Source organism: Miniopterus natalensis, chromosome 20, assembly GCF_054644295.1.
Source record: "Miniopterus natalensis isolate mMinNat1 chromosome 20, mMinNat1.hap1, whole genome shotgun sequence".
In the NCBI taxonomy this organism is placed as follows: Eukaryota; Metazoa; Chordata; class Mammalia; order Chiroptera; family Miniopteridae; genus Miniopterus; species Miniopterus natalensis.
In genome coordinates, this window is record NC_142100.1 from 21,003,704 (window position 1) to 21,019,848 (window position 16,145).

At 53.1% G+C, this 16,145-nt stretch overlaps 1 protein-coding gene across 1 annotated transcript; it reads right to left on the minus strand.

Moving 5' to 3' along the window:
• Positions 1–5,154: 5,154 nt before the first annotated feature.
• On the minus strand, positions 5,155–15,057 carry HSPB8 (heat shock protein family B (small) member 8). The gene is made up of 3 exons (XM_016201564.2): positions 14,691–15,057; positions 9,005–9,068; positions 5,155–5,394 (listed from the first exon to the last, which is right to left on the minus strand). The coding sequence occupies exons 1-3, from the start codon at positions 15,055–15,057 to the stop codon at positions 5,235–5,237; spliced, it is 591 nt and encodes a 196-aa protein (XP_016057050.1). The 3' UTR covers positions 5,155–5,234.
• Between the last annotated feature and the right edge of the window lie 1,088 nt (positions 15,058–16,145).

The window sequence follows — 16,145 nt, forward strand, 5'->3', positions numbered from 1 at the left end:
AGAAACCTGAAGAAATGGTGTAAAAAGGAGGTGGCTGAGCTGGGGGCAGAGGATTCGTGACCGAAGGGATGGAAGGTGCAAAGGCCCTGGGGCGAGGGTGAGCATCATGTGTTTGAGGGACAGAAAGGAGTCTTGTGTGTAATGAACAAGAGAGGGGGCCACGGGAGGTGGATCTGGGAGGCGGTGGGGCCGGAAGGTGCGGGACTTTGAAGGCATTGGGAAGAAGTTTGGATTTTATTTGTTCAGCGCATTCATCATGCATCCTGTGGGGACAAAATGATGCCTTCTGTGTAGTAGGAACCGTGTTAGGAGTTAGAGGTACACTGGAGACAAACACAATGTGGTCCCTGCCCTTCAGAGACCTGTGATCTGCCAAGGGAACAGTCCAGCCATCTGGTGAAGCCTCGACCTCTTGAGATATTTAAATAAAACAGCCACACCCTCCATCCAGTGCCCTGGCCAGGAGGTCAAGATGTCCCAGGAGGTTCATTCTCATGGTCCCTTCTCCCTTCAGCTTTCTGCCCGTGGAGAAGTCTCCTCTCCATTCTCGTTGCTCTGGGTTGTCCCCAGGCCCCCCAAAGTTTGCACTGGCGTATGAATTTCATACCACAACGCAAAGAATTGAGCATCGAACATCATGCAACATGTTTTAGGTTCTGGGTCCACCCACCACCTAGCATTCCCCACTGGCCACCTCTCGCTGCAGGGCAGCCCTCACCACCCCTAGCCTTAGAGACCCCGCTCGGGAAAATCCGCGTGGTCCTCCATGCCCTTGGCCTTGCCACAGCTGACAGGTGGGCTCCCCACTCTACCCACTTGGGGTCCCACCATTCAGTGGCCCTGCACTGGTGCAATACCAGCTTTGTTTTCCTCCTCTCACGGGCTCTCAGAGCCCAACGAAACTGCAACCCGACACCCAGCACAGGGCCTCCTAAGGGTAGGTACCCAGTAAATATTTGTTGAGCAAATGTCAAATAGCGAGGGATTTTCCCCTTGGCTGGAATGACTGACTCCTCCTTCCATCCTTGAAAGCAGAGCCGCTAGGGTTGGCTTGGGTTTTTATGACTGTTATTATTTATTCTTTTAAAAAAATTGATTTTAGAGAGAAAGAGAGATCAATTTGTTCCACTTACCTACGCATTCAGTGGTTGATTCTTGTATGCGCCCTGCCCGGGGATTGAACCTTCAACCCTGGTGTATTGGGACAGTGCTCTAACCAGCTCAGCTACCTGCAGGGCCTATTGTTTATTCTGCCACAAATACCCAGGCTGTCATGGGGTGTACTGTGCTAGGACAGGGGTAAAGGGGGGCCTCTAGACAGCCTGGTGGGAGTCCCAACTGGGACCCATGGACAAAAAAGGGGTTTATGGAAAATAACCCCACAGGGTGATCTTATTGTAAATTCCTAACTGGGCGGGTCTCTGTGGGTGTCGTAACTTTTTTAGTAAAAGGTTTTTCTTTGCCTTAAGCCCTGTCCATTGTTTTCCCGAGCGCAGGTGGACAAACCTTTGAAATAAGCAAAACCACCCTCATAATCTTGTTAACTCTCCTGTAATCCAACCTGCACCCTGCTTCCTCGGCCTCCAGGCCGTCTCCCTTCTGGTCCCTCCTTAATTTCAACCCCCCAAAGAAGCTGCAAAACTGTCATTCTCTGGAGCATTTGCGGCATAAGTCCTGCTCAGTTTCGGCTCCAATAAACTCTGACAAAAATTCTCCGCAGGGTCGGACGTTCTTACGGTGACAGACCCTAAAGAATGAACCACTGCAGGGGTTGGAAAGTCACGCTGGAGCCGGGACGGTGTGTCCCGAGCTCGGTAACAGGAGGGCTTGTCTGGCTGCAGGAACAGAGGGCAATGAGGTGGGGCTGGAGGGCGAGGGTGCGGGGCCGGGTAGGGTGGAGAGAGGTAACCTGAGCCTCACAAAGAAACTCCACTCAACCCTCTGAACAATGGGGACTGTCAGAGGATTTTAACCGGGACATACCTTTCCCCTTGGCTCATGTGTTTTCCTCTGCCTGTGAGGCCCGTCCCCACCCCGTCCCTGTTTGCTCAAGTCCTACAACCCTGTGGGTCTTCAGACCTGGCAGGAGTAACCCCTCCTCTGTAAGCCACTCCTGACACCGCCCCCCCAGCCCTTGCAAAGCCCCAACTGGAAATAATGATGGGGAACTCAAGAAGTTAAAGTTTTTAGCTTTAGAGGTATAGTTAATAGGCTTGGTAATTGATGCACGTAGAAAACTATTGTCCCGGGACTGGAATGGATGACTGGACCTGCCCTGACTCCAGGAGACCCTCAAGCAGTTGGACCTTTGTGCCCCAGGGGGACTGCAAGCCTCCAAGACCGTGTCTGAGCCACTGTGCTCCAGGGAGAGAGCATTGGGGATGCTTGGGAAATCGCCGGACTGCAGCTTTTATCTGATTAACCTCCTTTCTCCTGAATTCCAAACACTTCACCTACTTCTCTTTATAAAAAAGGTCAGCTTGAGGTGAGAGGTGAGAGGGTCCTTGTAGGGCACACAACCTGCCGTCTTCTCAGATCGCCCACCATCTGAATAAAGGGCCCGTAAAGGCTCGATCTTTGTCTCTCCTCACTGGTTCTGGTAGTGGCTGGCCGCAGGAACGCGGACTTCTCCCGTCTCAGTGGCACCTCTCTTCTGGTCCCCCACGTTGGATGGACTCTCGGAGGCATGTTTACATTTGCTTTGTTGGGAGAAAGGCAGACTGGGCAATGAAGAGTTAATAATGAAGATCCTGGGGTCAGCCTGCCTGGGCCTGTGGCTTACCAGGCCTGTGACTGGGGACAGTAAACTCAACCCTCCCTCGTCTGTTTCCTTATCTGTAAAATAGAGATAAGAGTTGACCCAGCCTCATAGAGTGGCGGGGTCATCGAGTCTATTACAGACATAAAGCTCTTAGCACAGTGTCTGGCACATAGTAAGGATTTGGGGGGCCCTGGCGTTCTCTTATCGGCCTGCCTCTGGCCTGTGAGCCTCTAGCAGGCAGGGATTGTGGCTCATTGGTCGCTATAGCTTTGGCTCCCAGCCCAGGACCCGGCAGAGCAGGTGCTCAGGAAACATTCGCTGACTCCTGCTGACTTTGGGGGTGCTCTTGACAAGCAGCCAGCAGCTCCTCATGAACTCTTCCAAAAGCCAACATCTAGGTTCGAGTTCTGCTGTCTCCGCGTGACTTACCGAAGCCGCCTCTTGTCTCTCAGCCTCAGCTTCTGTATTGTAAAATTAGTATCTACTTCCTAAGGTGATGTGGGATTAAATGGAATTGTCCCCAGGGGTGGAGCCTGTGACCCAGGCCTGGCCAATCCAAGCACTGATTTCGTGGGCTGTAGCTTAAAGGCGGTCATGTGATGCCCAAGCTGGGCTAATAAGAATGACCCTGGGTATATGGCCAAAACTATGGGAAGACACTGGCTTTTCCCCGCTGGGGACCGGAATGTGGAAGGATGTGGGCTGTAGAGATTGTAGTCTTCTTGTGACCACATGAGAGGACATGGGGACATGGGGGGGGGGCGAAGAACAGGGGAGGCAGGGGACAGCGGGGAGACTGGGAATGGAGCCAACACCTCAGGACCAAGAGATGGAGAGAAACTGAGTTCTGCTGACATCACTGGAAGCCTGAGAGGAACTTTCATCCTGGACTTCTCAGCCATGTGTACCAGTAAATACCCCTCTTTAAATCAGTTTGAGTTGGGCTTCCTGAGCCCTGGACACGGTTCTGTGCCCCTGGCAGCGTCGGTCTGTTGACTGCCCTCACAGCTGCTATGCCCCTTTCCTCCTTCCTAACAGAATCTTGTTTTGTTCAGGCAGCAGTGTTCCTGGCCTCAGAGGACAAGTCAATATTGACCTAAGCCTATCACGGCCATCTCTGTCCCTTTTGCCAGGGATTGGCTTCAGGATACACATAGGACCCAGTTTGGGTCAATGAGATAAAACTGGTCTGCTGAGAGCTCCCAGCAGAGATCTTGAACTGATAAAAGGGACTGATGAGAGGACCCTTTTACCCCTGCCTTCTCTTCCTGTACATTGTCACAGGAAGATGCGATGAGATGCTCGGAGCTGCTGCAGCCATCTTGCAAACATGAGGATAGACTCGGTAGACTTGTCAGAGATGGCAGAGGAAAAAGATGGGAATACTGCGGGTTTTTGGTGGCATAACAACTGAAAAAATAATCGTGAGATCACTTATATGTACACTTCTTGTGAAGTTAGACAATAGATGTTTATGTCATTTAAACCACTGTTTTTTGGGCATTGTTATTTGCAGCCACGAGCATTCCCGATTCATATTGAAAATATGCATGGTGTAGCATTTAATTCCTCAACCAAAAGAAGCACACGAGGCTAAGAACATCAGCTCCTTTATTATTATTATTATTTATGTTATTTTCCCCTAAAGAACAGCACAATTCAAATAACAATGACACACACGTCCCACCCATATACATAATACCACTATCCTGCCTGCCAGGCTGTCTGGCCTTTGCTTGGTTCCTGGTGGAGCTGTCTGGAGACAGCCCCCTCTGTAAAAACCCCAGTGAGGACACAGGAGACACCAGAAAGGGGGGTCTTTAGCCAGAGGACAAACTGAGGGGCTTCCAGAGTCCTTGGGGATTGCCAGCTTGGGAACTAGAGATGCCTGGGTGGAGGGCAGAAGGCACTGTTTGTTTTCATGAAGTGACTGTTGGGTAAATCCCACTTGGGATTGAAGACCTATCTATCACCCTTTGTAGGCCAGGGCTGCAGAAACATGGGGGGGGGGGGGGGGGAGTGAGCTCATGGGCTCCATCAATCAACCAAGGGGCAGGCACGGACATTGGGAGCCCAGAATAGGAATCTGGGTGATGCGAGGTCCCCAGAGAAAAGCAACCCTTGCATTAGTTGCAAGGTAAGATGCAATGTGAAATGCTATGTCCCCTTTTAGATGCTTTGCAACTGTTGAACGTACAACATTTTTTTTATCAAGATAGAAAAGGTAAAGAAAGAAAAACTCCCAGCATTTTGGCCGAATGCAACCGAGCATGACTTGCCAATTGCGCCCCCCTGGTGCAAAAACCTAGTACTACACTATCTAGGGACTAGTCAAATTACCTTCACCCCCAACATTTTAGTTGGACTAAATCTATGAGTTCAGCTAAAGTAATATATAATGTACCCTGGAATCAGAGAAGCCCTGGGGGTTGGGGTGGGGTGGGGGTGACAAGGATGGGCCAAGACTGGGGTCTCAAGTACAGGTGACCTCCTGGCCGTCTTGGGGAAGCTCGTTGTTGAAGCTGCTCTCTCCAAACGGTGAGTAAGGGGGCACCTGTGGAGCTTCGATGATCAACAGGCCCTCTGGGGAAAGCGAGGCAAATACTGTTGCAGGATCCACCTCTGCAGGAAGCCTAGGAGAAGCACAAGATTTTACTCATTTATTATTTTCATACAGCCTAAACATTCTTTTATTCCTTTGGAAGAAAATATTTTTGATAAGCGCTTAGGCTTTGGGGATATAAATGCTGGGTTTGAATCCCGGCTCTGCCTCTTCCTAGCTGTGGGCGTGATCTCGGGAAGGTTACTCAATTATCCCGAGCTTGCTGTCTCTTCTGCAAAACGGAGATCATAATATTAAACGCATACCATATTTGGAGCTTTAAAGTTCTTTGCAAAGAATCTGAGCATGCTTTGCAAATGGTAATATGCTGCTCCCACAGTAACTTACAAGGGAGCTGTGGCCCACGTGTTTGATCCTAGGTTGAGGTCTCCACTTAGCACCCACAACTGACCAGCTGCCGGCAGGCATGGCCACCACTACCGTCCCCTTACAGAGCCTAAGGTGGGACTCACAGCAGGTGGCGCTTTTTTATCTTGCACGTGCCCTACGGGTGGAATTAATGGTGGAATTAGGCAACTTGGCAGATAAAGGCAGCCAGGCTGGCTACATGGCTAGACTTCAGATGCCAACATCCTCTGTGAGGTTCAGCATGAGCTGTGATTTGGGGCACATCTTCAGTATTTTGCAGTAGGTGATCACTGTTTTGTTCCCCAAACACGTGTATAGGCATTGCCTGGTGAGAGCTTTACAGTGGGCCTAGAATGGTTAATAGGAATTAATATGCCTGTTGCATAGAACATTGAATGGAGACTCGGGGAAATTAAATGACAGGCTCAGTGAGCGAGCGAGCACCAAAGATGAGGTTTATGAACCCAAATCCAGTGTCAGTTCTGAAGCTATTTTTGTGAGTTTGGGAGTGTTTGGGGTGAACGAGTCTATCTGGGACATAGTTTCTCAACAAACTATGGAATTGTGAGAACATGTAATGACCTCTTTGGGGTGTCATTATTAATAAAAACAACAAAAACGAGGGCCTCTGAGCATTTTCTGTGTGCCAGGTACTTCACCTGAGTCATCTCCGTGAGTTGTTAACAGTAGACCCACCAGGTCAGTAACTAGCCCTAATTCACAGATGAAGAGATGGAGGTCAGAGAGGTGAAGTGATTTGCCCAAGGTCACACAGCTCATAAGCGGCAGATGGGAATGGAATTGGAATCCTGGTCCCTGAGCTCACAGTCGCCCACTGAGATGCTCTCCTTGCCTCTCTGGCAGCAGGCTTTTGAAAAAAAAGGACGGGGGGGGTGGGCTACAAGGTTCAATCGCCACAGAGCATTCCTGGCCCAAGCTGGCTCTGCCTGTTGTAAAAGCAAAGTCACAACCGGTCTTGATGAAAGAACAGAGAGGTGAGGCAAGCCCATTCCCGGGCCTGGGCAGGACCCTTCCTGGAGGGGCTGGGGAGTGTTTTGCTGTGAACAGCAACCTGTAGCCCCCTGAGCCGCATCTACCCAGGAGACGCCTGCCTGCCAACTTGGAGCCACGGACATTAACAGGGGGCCTGCTGGGAAGGAGGGAAGGGACAGAGGGAACCTGGGCAGCTGCCAAGTCAAGCTTCTGAAGCAGAGACAAGGCCAAAAGTTTGGACCTCCCCCTGGCTGCTGGGGATGGGCCAACTCTGCTTAACCGTTCACATGCCAACCCATGGGCATCTGGTACAGTGCGGCAGGGTAGCCGTGGTCCAGAGCCTGGGCATGGCAGGCAGGCAAACCTGAGTTCAAATTAAGACTCTTCCTGATTGTGTGACCTTGAGCTAGTGATCTCACCTCGCTGAGCCTATTTCCTCCTAAGAAAAGGGGTAATAAAAGCATCTGCCTCTTAGGGTGATGTGAGAATTGCGTGCCTGGCGTATGTACAGAAAGCGGTCACTAAGTGTTGGCTTCTGCGTTGCTATGAAGCCATGGGCCCTACAGGTGGGCGCCTCACAGCCATGGCTATTTCGGCACGAATTGCCGTATCATTGAACCCTGGGATGTCAGCGCCCCAAAGAATATTCATGATGGTCCAGGATAACGCTCTCAGTTTACACCTGGGGAAACTGAGGCCCAGAAGTGGGAACAGACTCTGTCAAGGTCTCTGACCAGGTGACCTGGTTTGGAGATTTTAATAAGGTTAGTTCCCATGGACCGAGCCCTGAGTCTGTACCCTGTGCTAAGTGCTTCACACACACCCTCCCATGACCCATCACCACCCATCCATGGGAAATGTGGGAACAGCAGCTCAGTTTCCATGGAACCAGGACTCCCTGCACCCAGGGCGGCGATGAAAAGATTTAACAACAGGCAGCTGGATGCTGACCAACCAGAATGGATGGATTCAGCCATGGCGACGGGGAGGTCCTAGGGACCCTTTAGTTGCTGGGATGTGGGGGACTTTGGAGGGTCCTGGGACAGGATCAGGATGGGTGGTTGGCTGCTGAGGACACTTTGGGGGGACGTTGCTCAGGGCAAAGGCTAGTGCAATACGGTAACAACTAGCCCCGCTCAGCTGCTGGGCCCAGCTGAATAGCAGCCCTGCCTCCGGCAGCTTTAGGCTTTTCTATCTGGCAAGGAACTCCCAGCAAGCTGTTTCCCCGGAGGCCCAGAGAAGGAGAAGTCCCCGACGATGGCCATCTCTGTAAGATGATTAGTCGGCTGCCTTCTTCCCAGCTCGGTCCCTTTCACAGCTCGGCCCTGCCTGTGACTCCATCCTGACACCTTGTTTGCGCCTCTGGAAAGAAACATCAGCTCCCTCCCTCTCCTTTGCCCTCTCTTTCCCCTCTGGGATCTGGCTGTACCACCGGGAGGTGTGGGTCCTGGGGATGGCAGGCCAGCCAGTGGGCGCCAAGGGAAGCAGTGTGGCGTTTGCCTTATCGGGAGGTGTCCACAGCTTTCAGGAGCCAGAGGCACCGGCGGAGCAGGAACGGACACGTGGGGGGAGATAGGGGACTGCAGAGCCCCGGCGCCCACAGCGGCCTCCTGCGGGCTGTCAGCCAGAGCTGGGCTGGGGCTCAGATGCGGGCACAGCGACAACAGCAACACCCAGTCGCCGCCCAGGAGGCCCTGCTGCGTCCGATCACTGCGCACGACCTCACTGTATTTTCAGGCGGTGAGTTCACAAGGCGGAGTTCAGGGATCTATTTGGGGCTGTTCTAAATTCTAACTCTGAGGACCTCGGCTGTGTCCTTTCAGCTGTGGGAGACTCAGTTTCTCCACCCTGCAGGGAGGGTGCCGTCTCTTCCCTCGGCACACCCTCGCTGCAAAGGCTAAATGCAACCATGATGGACAGAGACTTTGGGCCAGAAGTACACGTAGTGGGGTGATGCTGCTTCGAGACAAGGTGCGTCCGTGGGGCACCGGGCTCTCACTGCCCCTCCTTCCCGCAGGGGTTGCCAGTAGGGCCTCCGCGTGGCTTGGACCCATCAGCTGGGCCTGCTGGCTTCACCAGGCTGCTCACATGATTCCTTTGCTGTGACATTTTTTCCCCTTCAGGGTGAGGGTTCAATTCCCTGCCCCAGGGGTAGGGGGAGGTGAGGGGTGTCTTATAGGAGAGATGCCCAAGAGGGTACAGACCCCCAGATCTGCGGTCCCAGGCACCTCCCCCGCCCCCTACTCCCACCCGGAAATCCACCCCCCGGGGTTACTTACTGGATTTTCTTTGTGAAGTTCTTGGACACGATGCCGCCTTCATGCTGCTTCTCTTCATGTTTGCCTGGAGGGAGAGGAATGCCACCCGTCAGGGTCTGAGTCCCTCGGGCCTCCACCGATGAGGACCCAGGCTCGCGTGGGAACCCTGGCCCCGTCCCTGCCTCATTGGGTGGCTTCCGGCTTGATCTCGAGGCTCCAGCTGTCTGAGCCTCGGGTCCCTCCCCTGAACCCACCTCCCAGGCTGTTGAGAGGATGAACTAAGACAGTGGACAGGACAGGAGGCCTTGACCGCAGTTTGTAGACAATTACTTGTTCGTCTTAGGAAACTGGGCCACGTGGTGCATTGTCTCTTCTAAGTCTTGCCTTGGCCACCACTTGCTCCCCTCAGCAGCCTGGAGAACCCCGAGGCTCGCATCCCAGAGAGGGTGAGAGGAAAGCAATAGGACTAGTTTGCCACCCAGCCGGCTTCACAACTCACGGAGCCCTTTTCCGACTCCGTGGATGGGGTCCTTCCTCCCTTGGTTACTGATGTGGAAACTGAGGCCCAGTGCTGGGCCCAAGGCCACCCAGCCGGTGCATGGCAGCCCTGGGCTCTGAACCAGCTGTGTCGGAATCTCAGCCAAGTGCTGGGGTCCCATGCGTCTGTGCCCGTGCCAGCTTCCAGTTAGTTCCCAGAGTCATCTTACCTGTACCTGGTACTGAGGGGACCACCTGGAAATAATGCTTTAATCTGCTAACGAAAACCACCCAGATTCCCCAAAGAGGGCTCTCCTTAGGAAGTGGCATTAGGCACCATGGGTGGGAAATTACACACACACACACACACACCCTACAAGGAAGGTGGTTTGTTTGTTTTTTCCTTAGGAAGGAAAAATGTGAAATTATGAGGAGGCCTGAGCCCGAACTGGCTCTCACCTTGAAATTTAATAACAAATTCTGGGCCTCACGGCCCTTCTCCTTTCTTATTTTTTTAAATGGAGAGTGTCTCTCATTTCTTTTTAAACAAAGAATTAGTGCCCAGCAGAGGCACTCACCTTCTCACTTGGGGGGGCCACATTCCAGGGCCAGGAACCCTCATTTACACAGCGACGCCCTTCTGAGGGGCTTGGGAATCTGGACTGTGAATAACCTTGTGGGATATAGTGATTTTGTGCGGTCTAGGTTTTGAAAAACTGACAACTTATAGGTGATTACATTATTAATTGCTTTTTTATTATTCATTACCCCTTTCTTAATTACTTTTTCCTGATTACAAGATAATGCATGTGTGTGTGAGAAAATGTAGAAAATAAAGGAAAAAATCCATTAAAACCACCCCTGATCCCACTGCCCTGAGAAAACCACTGACACTTTTTTATATGTCCCAGACTTTTCTTTCTGTTACTTAGAAATGCATAGATGTTATATAGTATAGATGTACATCATATAGTTTATCAACTGGGATCACAGTGGACGGCACACTTGAAACCTGTTTTCATGTCTTGCTAACACATTATGATTCTTTTTCTGTGTCACGGCCAATACCCTTGGACACGATTTTTAACGGCGTTCGCTGCAGGGATGTATAAGGTCATGCAGCCAGTCCCCAGCTTTTGGGCACCGAGACAGCTCCTGACATTGGAAAGAATCTCACTGCACTGAACATTCTTGCGGCTCGATCTTTTCACCCGGCCCGATGGCTTCTTTAGGATAAATTCCAAGTTCTAGAATTTCCAAGCTGGATCTGTACCGCTAACCGCCCAGCTGGGCCGAGAGGGTGCGTTCATAGGAAACCGTTTTGAAACTGGAGTGTTGGGCTAGCAGAGCGTGCTATTCCCTGAATGTGCTGATGCTCCGGGACTTTATTCTGACCTGCCAAGCCCATGGCCACCAACTGCCCAGCTCTAACACCGGCGTGTGGCCAGAGGAGTGCTGTGCGCTTCCTGGTCCCCTCCCCGAAGCCTGGGCCTCTGGAGGCCTGCTTCCCTTGGGGACAGGCCAGTGCCTCTGACTCAGCCCTTCTGCACACTGGCATCCTGGAAATAATAGCAAACTCATACAGCCCTTTCTTGGTGTCAGCCACTGTCCTAAGCACCTTACCGATATCAACACCTTTCATTTTCCCAACGGCCTTCCAAAGCAAGTCCTTTTATTCTTACTATTTTGTGGTTAGGGAACAGAAGTTCAGAGAGGTTAAGTGATATGCCCAAGGTCACACAGCTTGGGAGAGCTGGGCAGGTGCGTGGGTTCCGGACTTGAGTCCCTGCTCTGACACTTGCTGGCCTATCTCTACTTTCCTCCGAGCCTCAGTTTATTGCTCTCTAAAATGGGGGTGACAACAACGTCCTAATTAGTGGGTTACTGGGAGGAGCACGTGAGAGCGAGTCACAGAATTGCTTTGTAAGTTGTAAAAATACTGTGTGAAGATAGACACTGGCAGCTTATTTTGATGTTTGGGGACAGGACTGCTCTCAGAAACTCCCCCTCCCTGTCCATGCTCCAAAAATCAGGGGGAGCCGGGGGAGGGGGTTCATCTGGTTGAAAGAAGGTGTTAGGAGTAGCTTAATTTGCATATCACTTGACTATTTAGTAGGGGCAGTTGAAGGATTTTTAATTTCTTATTTTGCTTTGCTGTTTACATTTTCTACGTGGAAATAATTTGATTTTTGTAAACACAAAAATGTAATTATTGTGATTAAAGAAAAAAAAAAAGACAGAACTCATCTGAAGGCCGGGGACGCTAGAGGCCCCTGGCAGCCTGAGAGAAATGTAGGCATCAGCACTCCGGGGACAGCCATTGGCCCAGCTAAAGAAAGAAGCGCTGTTACCAGGGGAGGCAGAGGCCCTGGGATTGAGGAGAAGGGGTGGGCATAAGGTCTCGGGGGGTTTTCCAGTCCCTTCCCTGGCCAGTGGCCCAGGAAGGGAATGTTTTTTGGCTGGTGGCTGCAGGGTGGGGGGTGGGAGTGTGTGAGGCACGAAGGAAATCTTCTAGTCCAAACACTTCCCTGGAACCCGACACTCACATGTGCTCAGATAAGGCAAGGCCACCTCTCAGAGATTCAGAAACCGCATTAGCAAACTCAAGGCTCTGATAAGCTCCATGGCGAGCAGACCTGGTTATAATTTTGTTTCATCTGGCACCTTCTGGAATTCTGGACCCTGTCTCCATCCATTTCTCAGATGCCTAGTGACAGCTGAAAGCACACTGCTTGGCAAAGACTGACCCAGTCCACCTTCTCATAGGCCAGTGGCAAAGCCGAGGGTTGGAGGTGGTAGGTAGGATTTGCCCAGGGCCACACATGGAACTGGGAACTGACTCAATTGGCTTGGCTTTGAATTTCAGACATTGCCATGGAGAAGTGGGTGATCTGAGGCAAGTTCCTCTCTCTGGGCTTCTGTTTCATCATCTGTAAAATGGGTGTAACAAACCTACCCATATTTCCTTATAAGTCCATGTGAGGAACCAGTGAGCCAGCCTACGTAGGGATTTAGCATGGGGCCCCACAAGGTGCGTGGGGGAGAACAGGTTTGTCATTATGTGATGCAGGACGGGAGACTGGCCTTCTGACTTCCTTTGAAAGTTGCATTTTAGATGGAGCCTCTGCTGTCAGTCTGATTTTTCAAACCTCTTTTATGAGAGGCTCTGTATGTCCTCTCAGGATCTGGATTCCATCAAGCCGAGGTTGCTAAGTGCACACCCGTGAGAATTTTACAACCTGAAAAGGCTTTGTCTGTCCTTGTCTTAAGTTCCCCAATGACCCCATTTTACAGATGTGGAAACTGAGGCTCCATAAGGCATTCAAAGCCTCTGGATTAGCGAGGTACTTGGCTGGGGTCTCAGCTTGGAGCTGCCAGGAGGGTGGAGGAAAAGCCCCTAGGCTGGACAGGATTCACCTGGAAGGGCCACAGGCCATGGGGGACCCTCCAACCTGGGGTGGAAAACTCTGGAACCCTAATTAAAACAAAGACAGAGAGAGTGGGGATGACAACCACTCTGTTTCCAGAGCACCATCATTAGCTCCATTTACAGACACTCTGCATTCATTACATATTGTCTGCATATATTGAATCGTCCCTACAGCCTTATAGGATAGATATTATTATGATCCCCATTCTGCAGACGAGGAAACTGAGGCTCAGAATGGTGAAAAGACTTTCTTATCCACATTTGTCCAGAGCATGACCAGCAGAGCCAGGATTTGAACCCAGGTCTCAAAGACCATCTACCATTTATGATTTGTTGGGGCTTTACTGTGCGCGGCCGACATTTTAACAGCATCGGCTTCAGTAACGATACTGAGCCCGTTGTGTTTCAGGCACTCTACCCACACCTGGGACCTGTCACCTCATCTAATGCAATAATCCCCATACTGTTGGAGCCCTTTGAACCCCAATTTCCAGATTAGGAAACAAAGCCGAGAGCCCTTAAGCCCTTTGCACAACCTGCTTGTGGGTGGTGGAGGCAGTTGCGGAACTCTGGCCCGGTTCCCGCATTGCGGAGCCCTGGCCGACCCCCTCCGCCAGCACGTGGCCCCAGCCTGACTCCGGCGGCCACACCCGCCAGAACCTCTGGTGTTTAGATTTCCCATCTGCCAGGCTTTGAAGCTCCCCCTGAACGCCGCCCTGCCGGGGCCTGTCCCTGCCCAGCCTAGCCTGTGTTTGCCGTGGCTTTTATTGATTTTCTGGCCGGCAGAGCCTGCTGGGGAACATGCTCGTTTTAATGGAGCTTTAATTGCGAGGGAAGCGACAGAGCTTCCCCTCCCTCCGCTGCGCAGCCTCACGGGGGCCGAGACCGCATCCAGCCTCCTGTCTCCCGGAGCCGTGGGCAGGCCCAGACTCTTCCTGCTGCTGACTCACAGCATGACCTTGGACGAATCCCGCTGGGTCTCGGCCGCAGCTTTGAAATGGGACTCGGCACCTCTGCCTCTCAGGGCTCGAGAGAGGAGTATTTGGGGGAAGGAATATGAGTTTTCGCCCAGCCCTTCCCACCCAGTAGGTGTGTAAATGGCCAGTTCTCTTCCGGCCTCCAATTCCCGGACGGCCTGGATTTGAGTCTTTGGTGGCCTTGGGAGAGTCACCTTTGCCTCCCTGTGCCTCAGTTTCCTCATTTGTAAAAGGGGGAGACCAACAGGACCCCTGTCCTCTGGTCGCATTACCTGAGATGCTACGGAGGAAGCGCTCAGTGCGGGTCTAGCAGACTGAGCTCCGTCAAGGTTACCAGTCAGTGTGGTTAAAATGGCCATTAAGCCTCAGTTTCCTTGTCTGGGATGAGGGGAGCGTTTCCCTGGAGACCTGGGCTGGTTATTAACACTAGCAACACTCCGCGTGAAACACGCCCTTCTAAGCTATGTTGTGATGCTGGGGTGCAAGGAACCCCACTTCCCCTTCTATGCCTGTTCGCTCCTTCCTATGAAATTCCCCCTCCCAGCACCCGACGTGGTTTCATTTCCCTGCCTGCTCTCTGATGGACACAGCGGCCCAAGGCCCCGCAGCTGGGCCAGGGGGAGATCTCTCCTGAAGCCGGGAGAGGAGGGCTCTTCCCTGGAGGTAACTTCTCTGGACTGCATTCCTGAGCCCTGAAGTCACCTGTGTCCTGCTGTCACAGCTCTCCCTCTAAGGAGAAGTCCTCTTGGCTATTCCCAGGCTGAGGCCTGCAACCATCCCCTCCACCCCCGCCCCTCCTGTCTCCCTCCTGATCCCCACTCACCAGACACCTCCACGTATCTGTCCTTGGTCTTCACCATCAGCTCCTCTGGCTTAAAGCTGTGCACGTTGACACACACTTTCCAGGGCTCCCCAGGGAAGGGTGGGGGGCTCCTGCCGTCAGCAGGTACCCCAAACCTGCCCGTGGCAGTCGGCACCCGGGGCACCGTGCCTGGCCTCAGGGGTCCCGGCCAGGGCGAGGAGAGCCGAGGCAGGGCCCAGTCGGGCCAAGAGGCAGTCAAGTCGTCGGGGAAGGGGTCCATGCCAAAGCCATCGTCCAGCAGGCGGGAGGAGAGCGGCGAGTCTCGGAAAGGGTCTCGGCGCAGGCGGCTTGGGTAGTGGCAGGGGAAGGGCATCTGACCATCTGCCATGGTGGATGCCGAGCTGGAGTGCAAACGGAGGCTCAGAGAGAGGGAGCCACCTGCCCAAGGTCACACAGCAAGGTGATGTGGGCGGGCTAGCCTTCCAGGCTTATTCTTCAGCTTCAAGAACAGCTAAACCATCCACTGCTGAGGCTGGGGGCACACACCAGGCTGGGGTCCGGACCCCCAAAGACACTGCAGCCTGCAGGGGCGACTGGAGGCTGGTCTTGCAGATTCCCAGAGAGCCAGCCCCTGTCCACACTGCCTCAGCAGAGATCCGCCAGCCTCTGTCCTCTCAGGCTGTCCAGGCTCAAAGCCAGAGACGCCAAGGTCTAGAGTGGAGCCAGGAGCTTAATAACCCTGGGGACGCAGGCCTAGAAACTTCTCCTGGCTTCTGGGCTGGGAGCCTTTTATTTATAGCTGCTAGGGGCTGGAGGCGGGTTTTGCAAGTGCCTCCCGTCACTGGAGTATTCGGAGGTGATGAACTAGCCCCAGAGATCCGTGGAGGGCTGGCCGGGCTCCCAGGGGCCTGGGAGGGGCCTTCAGGCCAGTTCCGCCCGCCTCGGGGACAGTCTCTCCGCCCCCAGCTCGGCTCTGCCCCGCCCTCCCCGGAGCCGCCCTCCCGGAGCGGGGCACTCAGACCTGGCTATTAATATCCCTCTGCCTGGCCCGAGGCTCAGGTCACCCTCTGCAAATACTTTCCCCAGAGCCTGCTGCATCCTGCCTCCCCCCTGGGGACCTGCAGAAGGGGATGAGAGATCCGGGGGCCCAGTGGATTGAAGGCAGATGGCCCTGGGCTGGAGTCCCCACCTACAAGCCCTGGAGCCTGCCTTCAGCGTCTGCCGAGGGCCGTCACGTTCCCGGGCATCTCTGAGCTGCCAGTTTTCCCACCTGTAAAATGGACCTAACAGCAGCCCGCTCGTGGGTGTGGCGCGAGGAAACCACGCTTAGCAGACGGGCGTGTTGTCCTCTCCGTGTTGAGCTCTCAGTCACACTGCGCCCGCCTTGTGCCCGGCCCTGTTCTAAGTGCTCCGCAAACATGAATCTGCTTTCCCCTCGCCGACAGCCCTGAGACCTAAGGAACGAGCACTACCCCC

Excerpts from the sequence above, each read along its gene's own strand:
- HSPB8 (XM_016201564.2), bottom strand. The coding sequence starts at position 15,057 with ATGGCAGATGGTCAGATGCCCTTCCCCTGCCACTACCCAAGCCGCCTG. Across the intron at positions 9,069-14,690 it reads CAGATACGTGGAGGTGTCTG|GCAAACATGAAGAGAAGCAG; the intron begins GTGAGTGGGGAT and ends CTCTCCCTCCAG. Across the intron at positions 5,395-9,004 it reads AACTTCACAAAGAAAATCCA|GCTTCCTGCAGAGGTGGATC; the intron begins GTAAGTAACCCC and ends TGCTTCTCCTAG.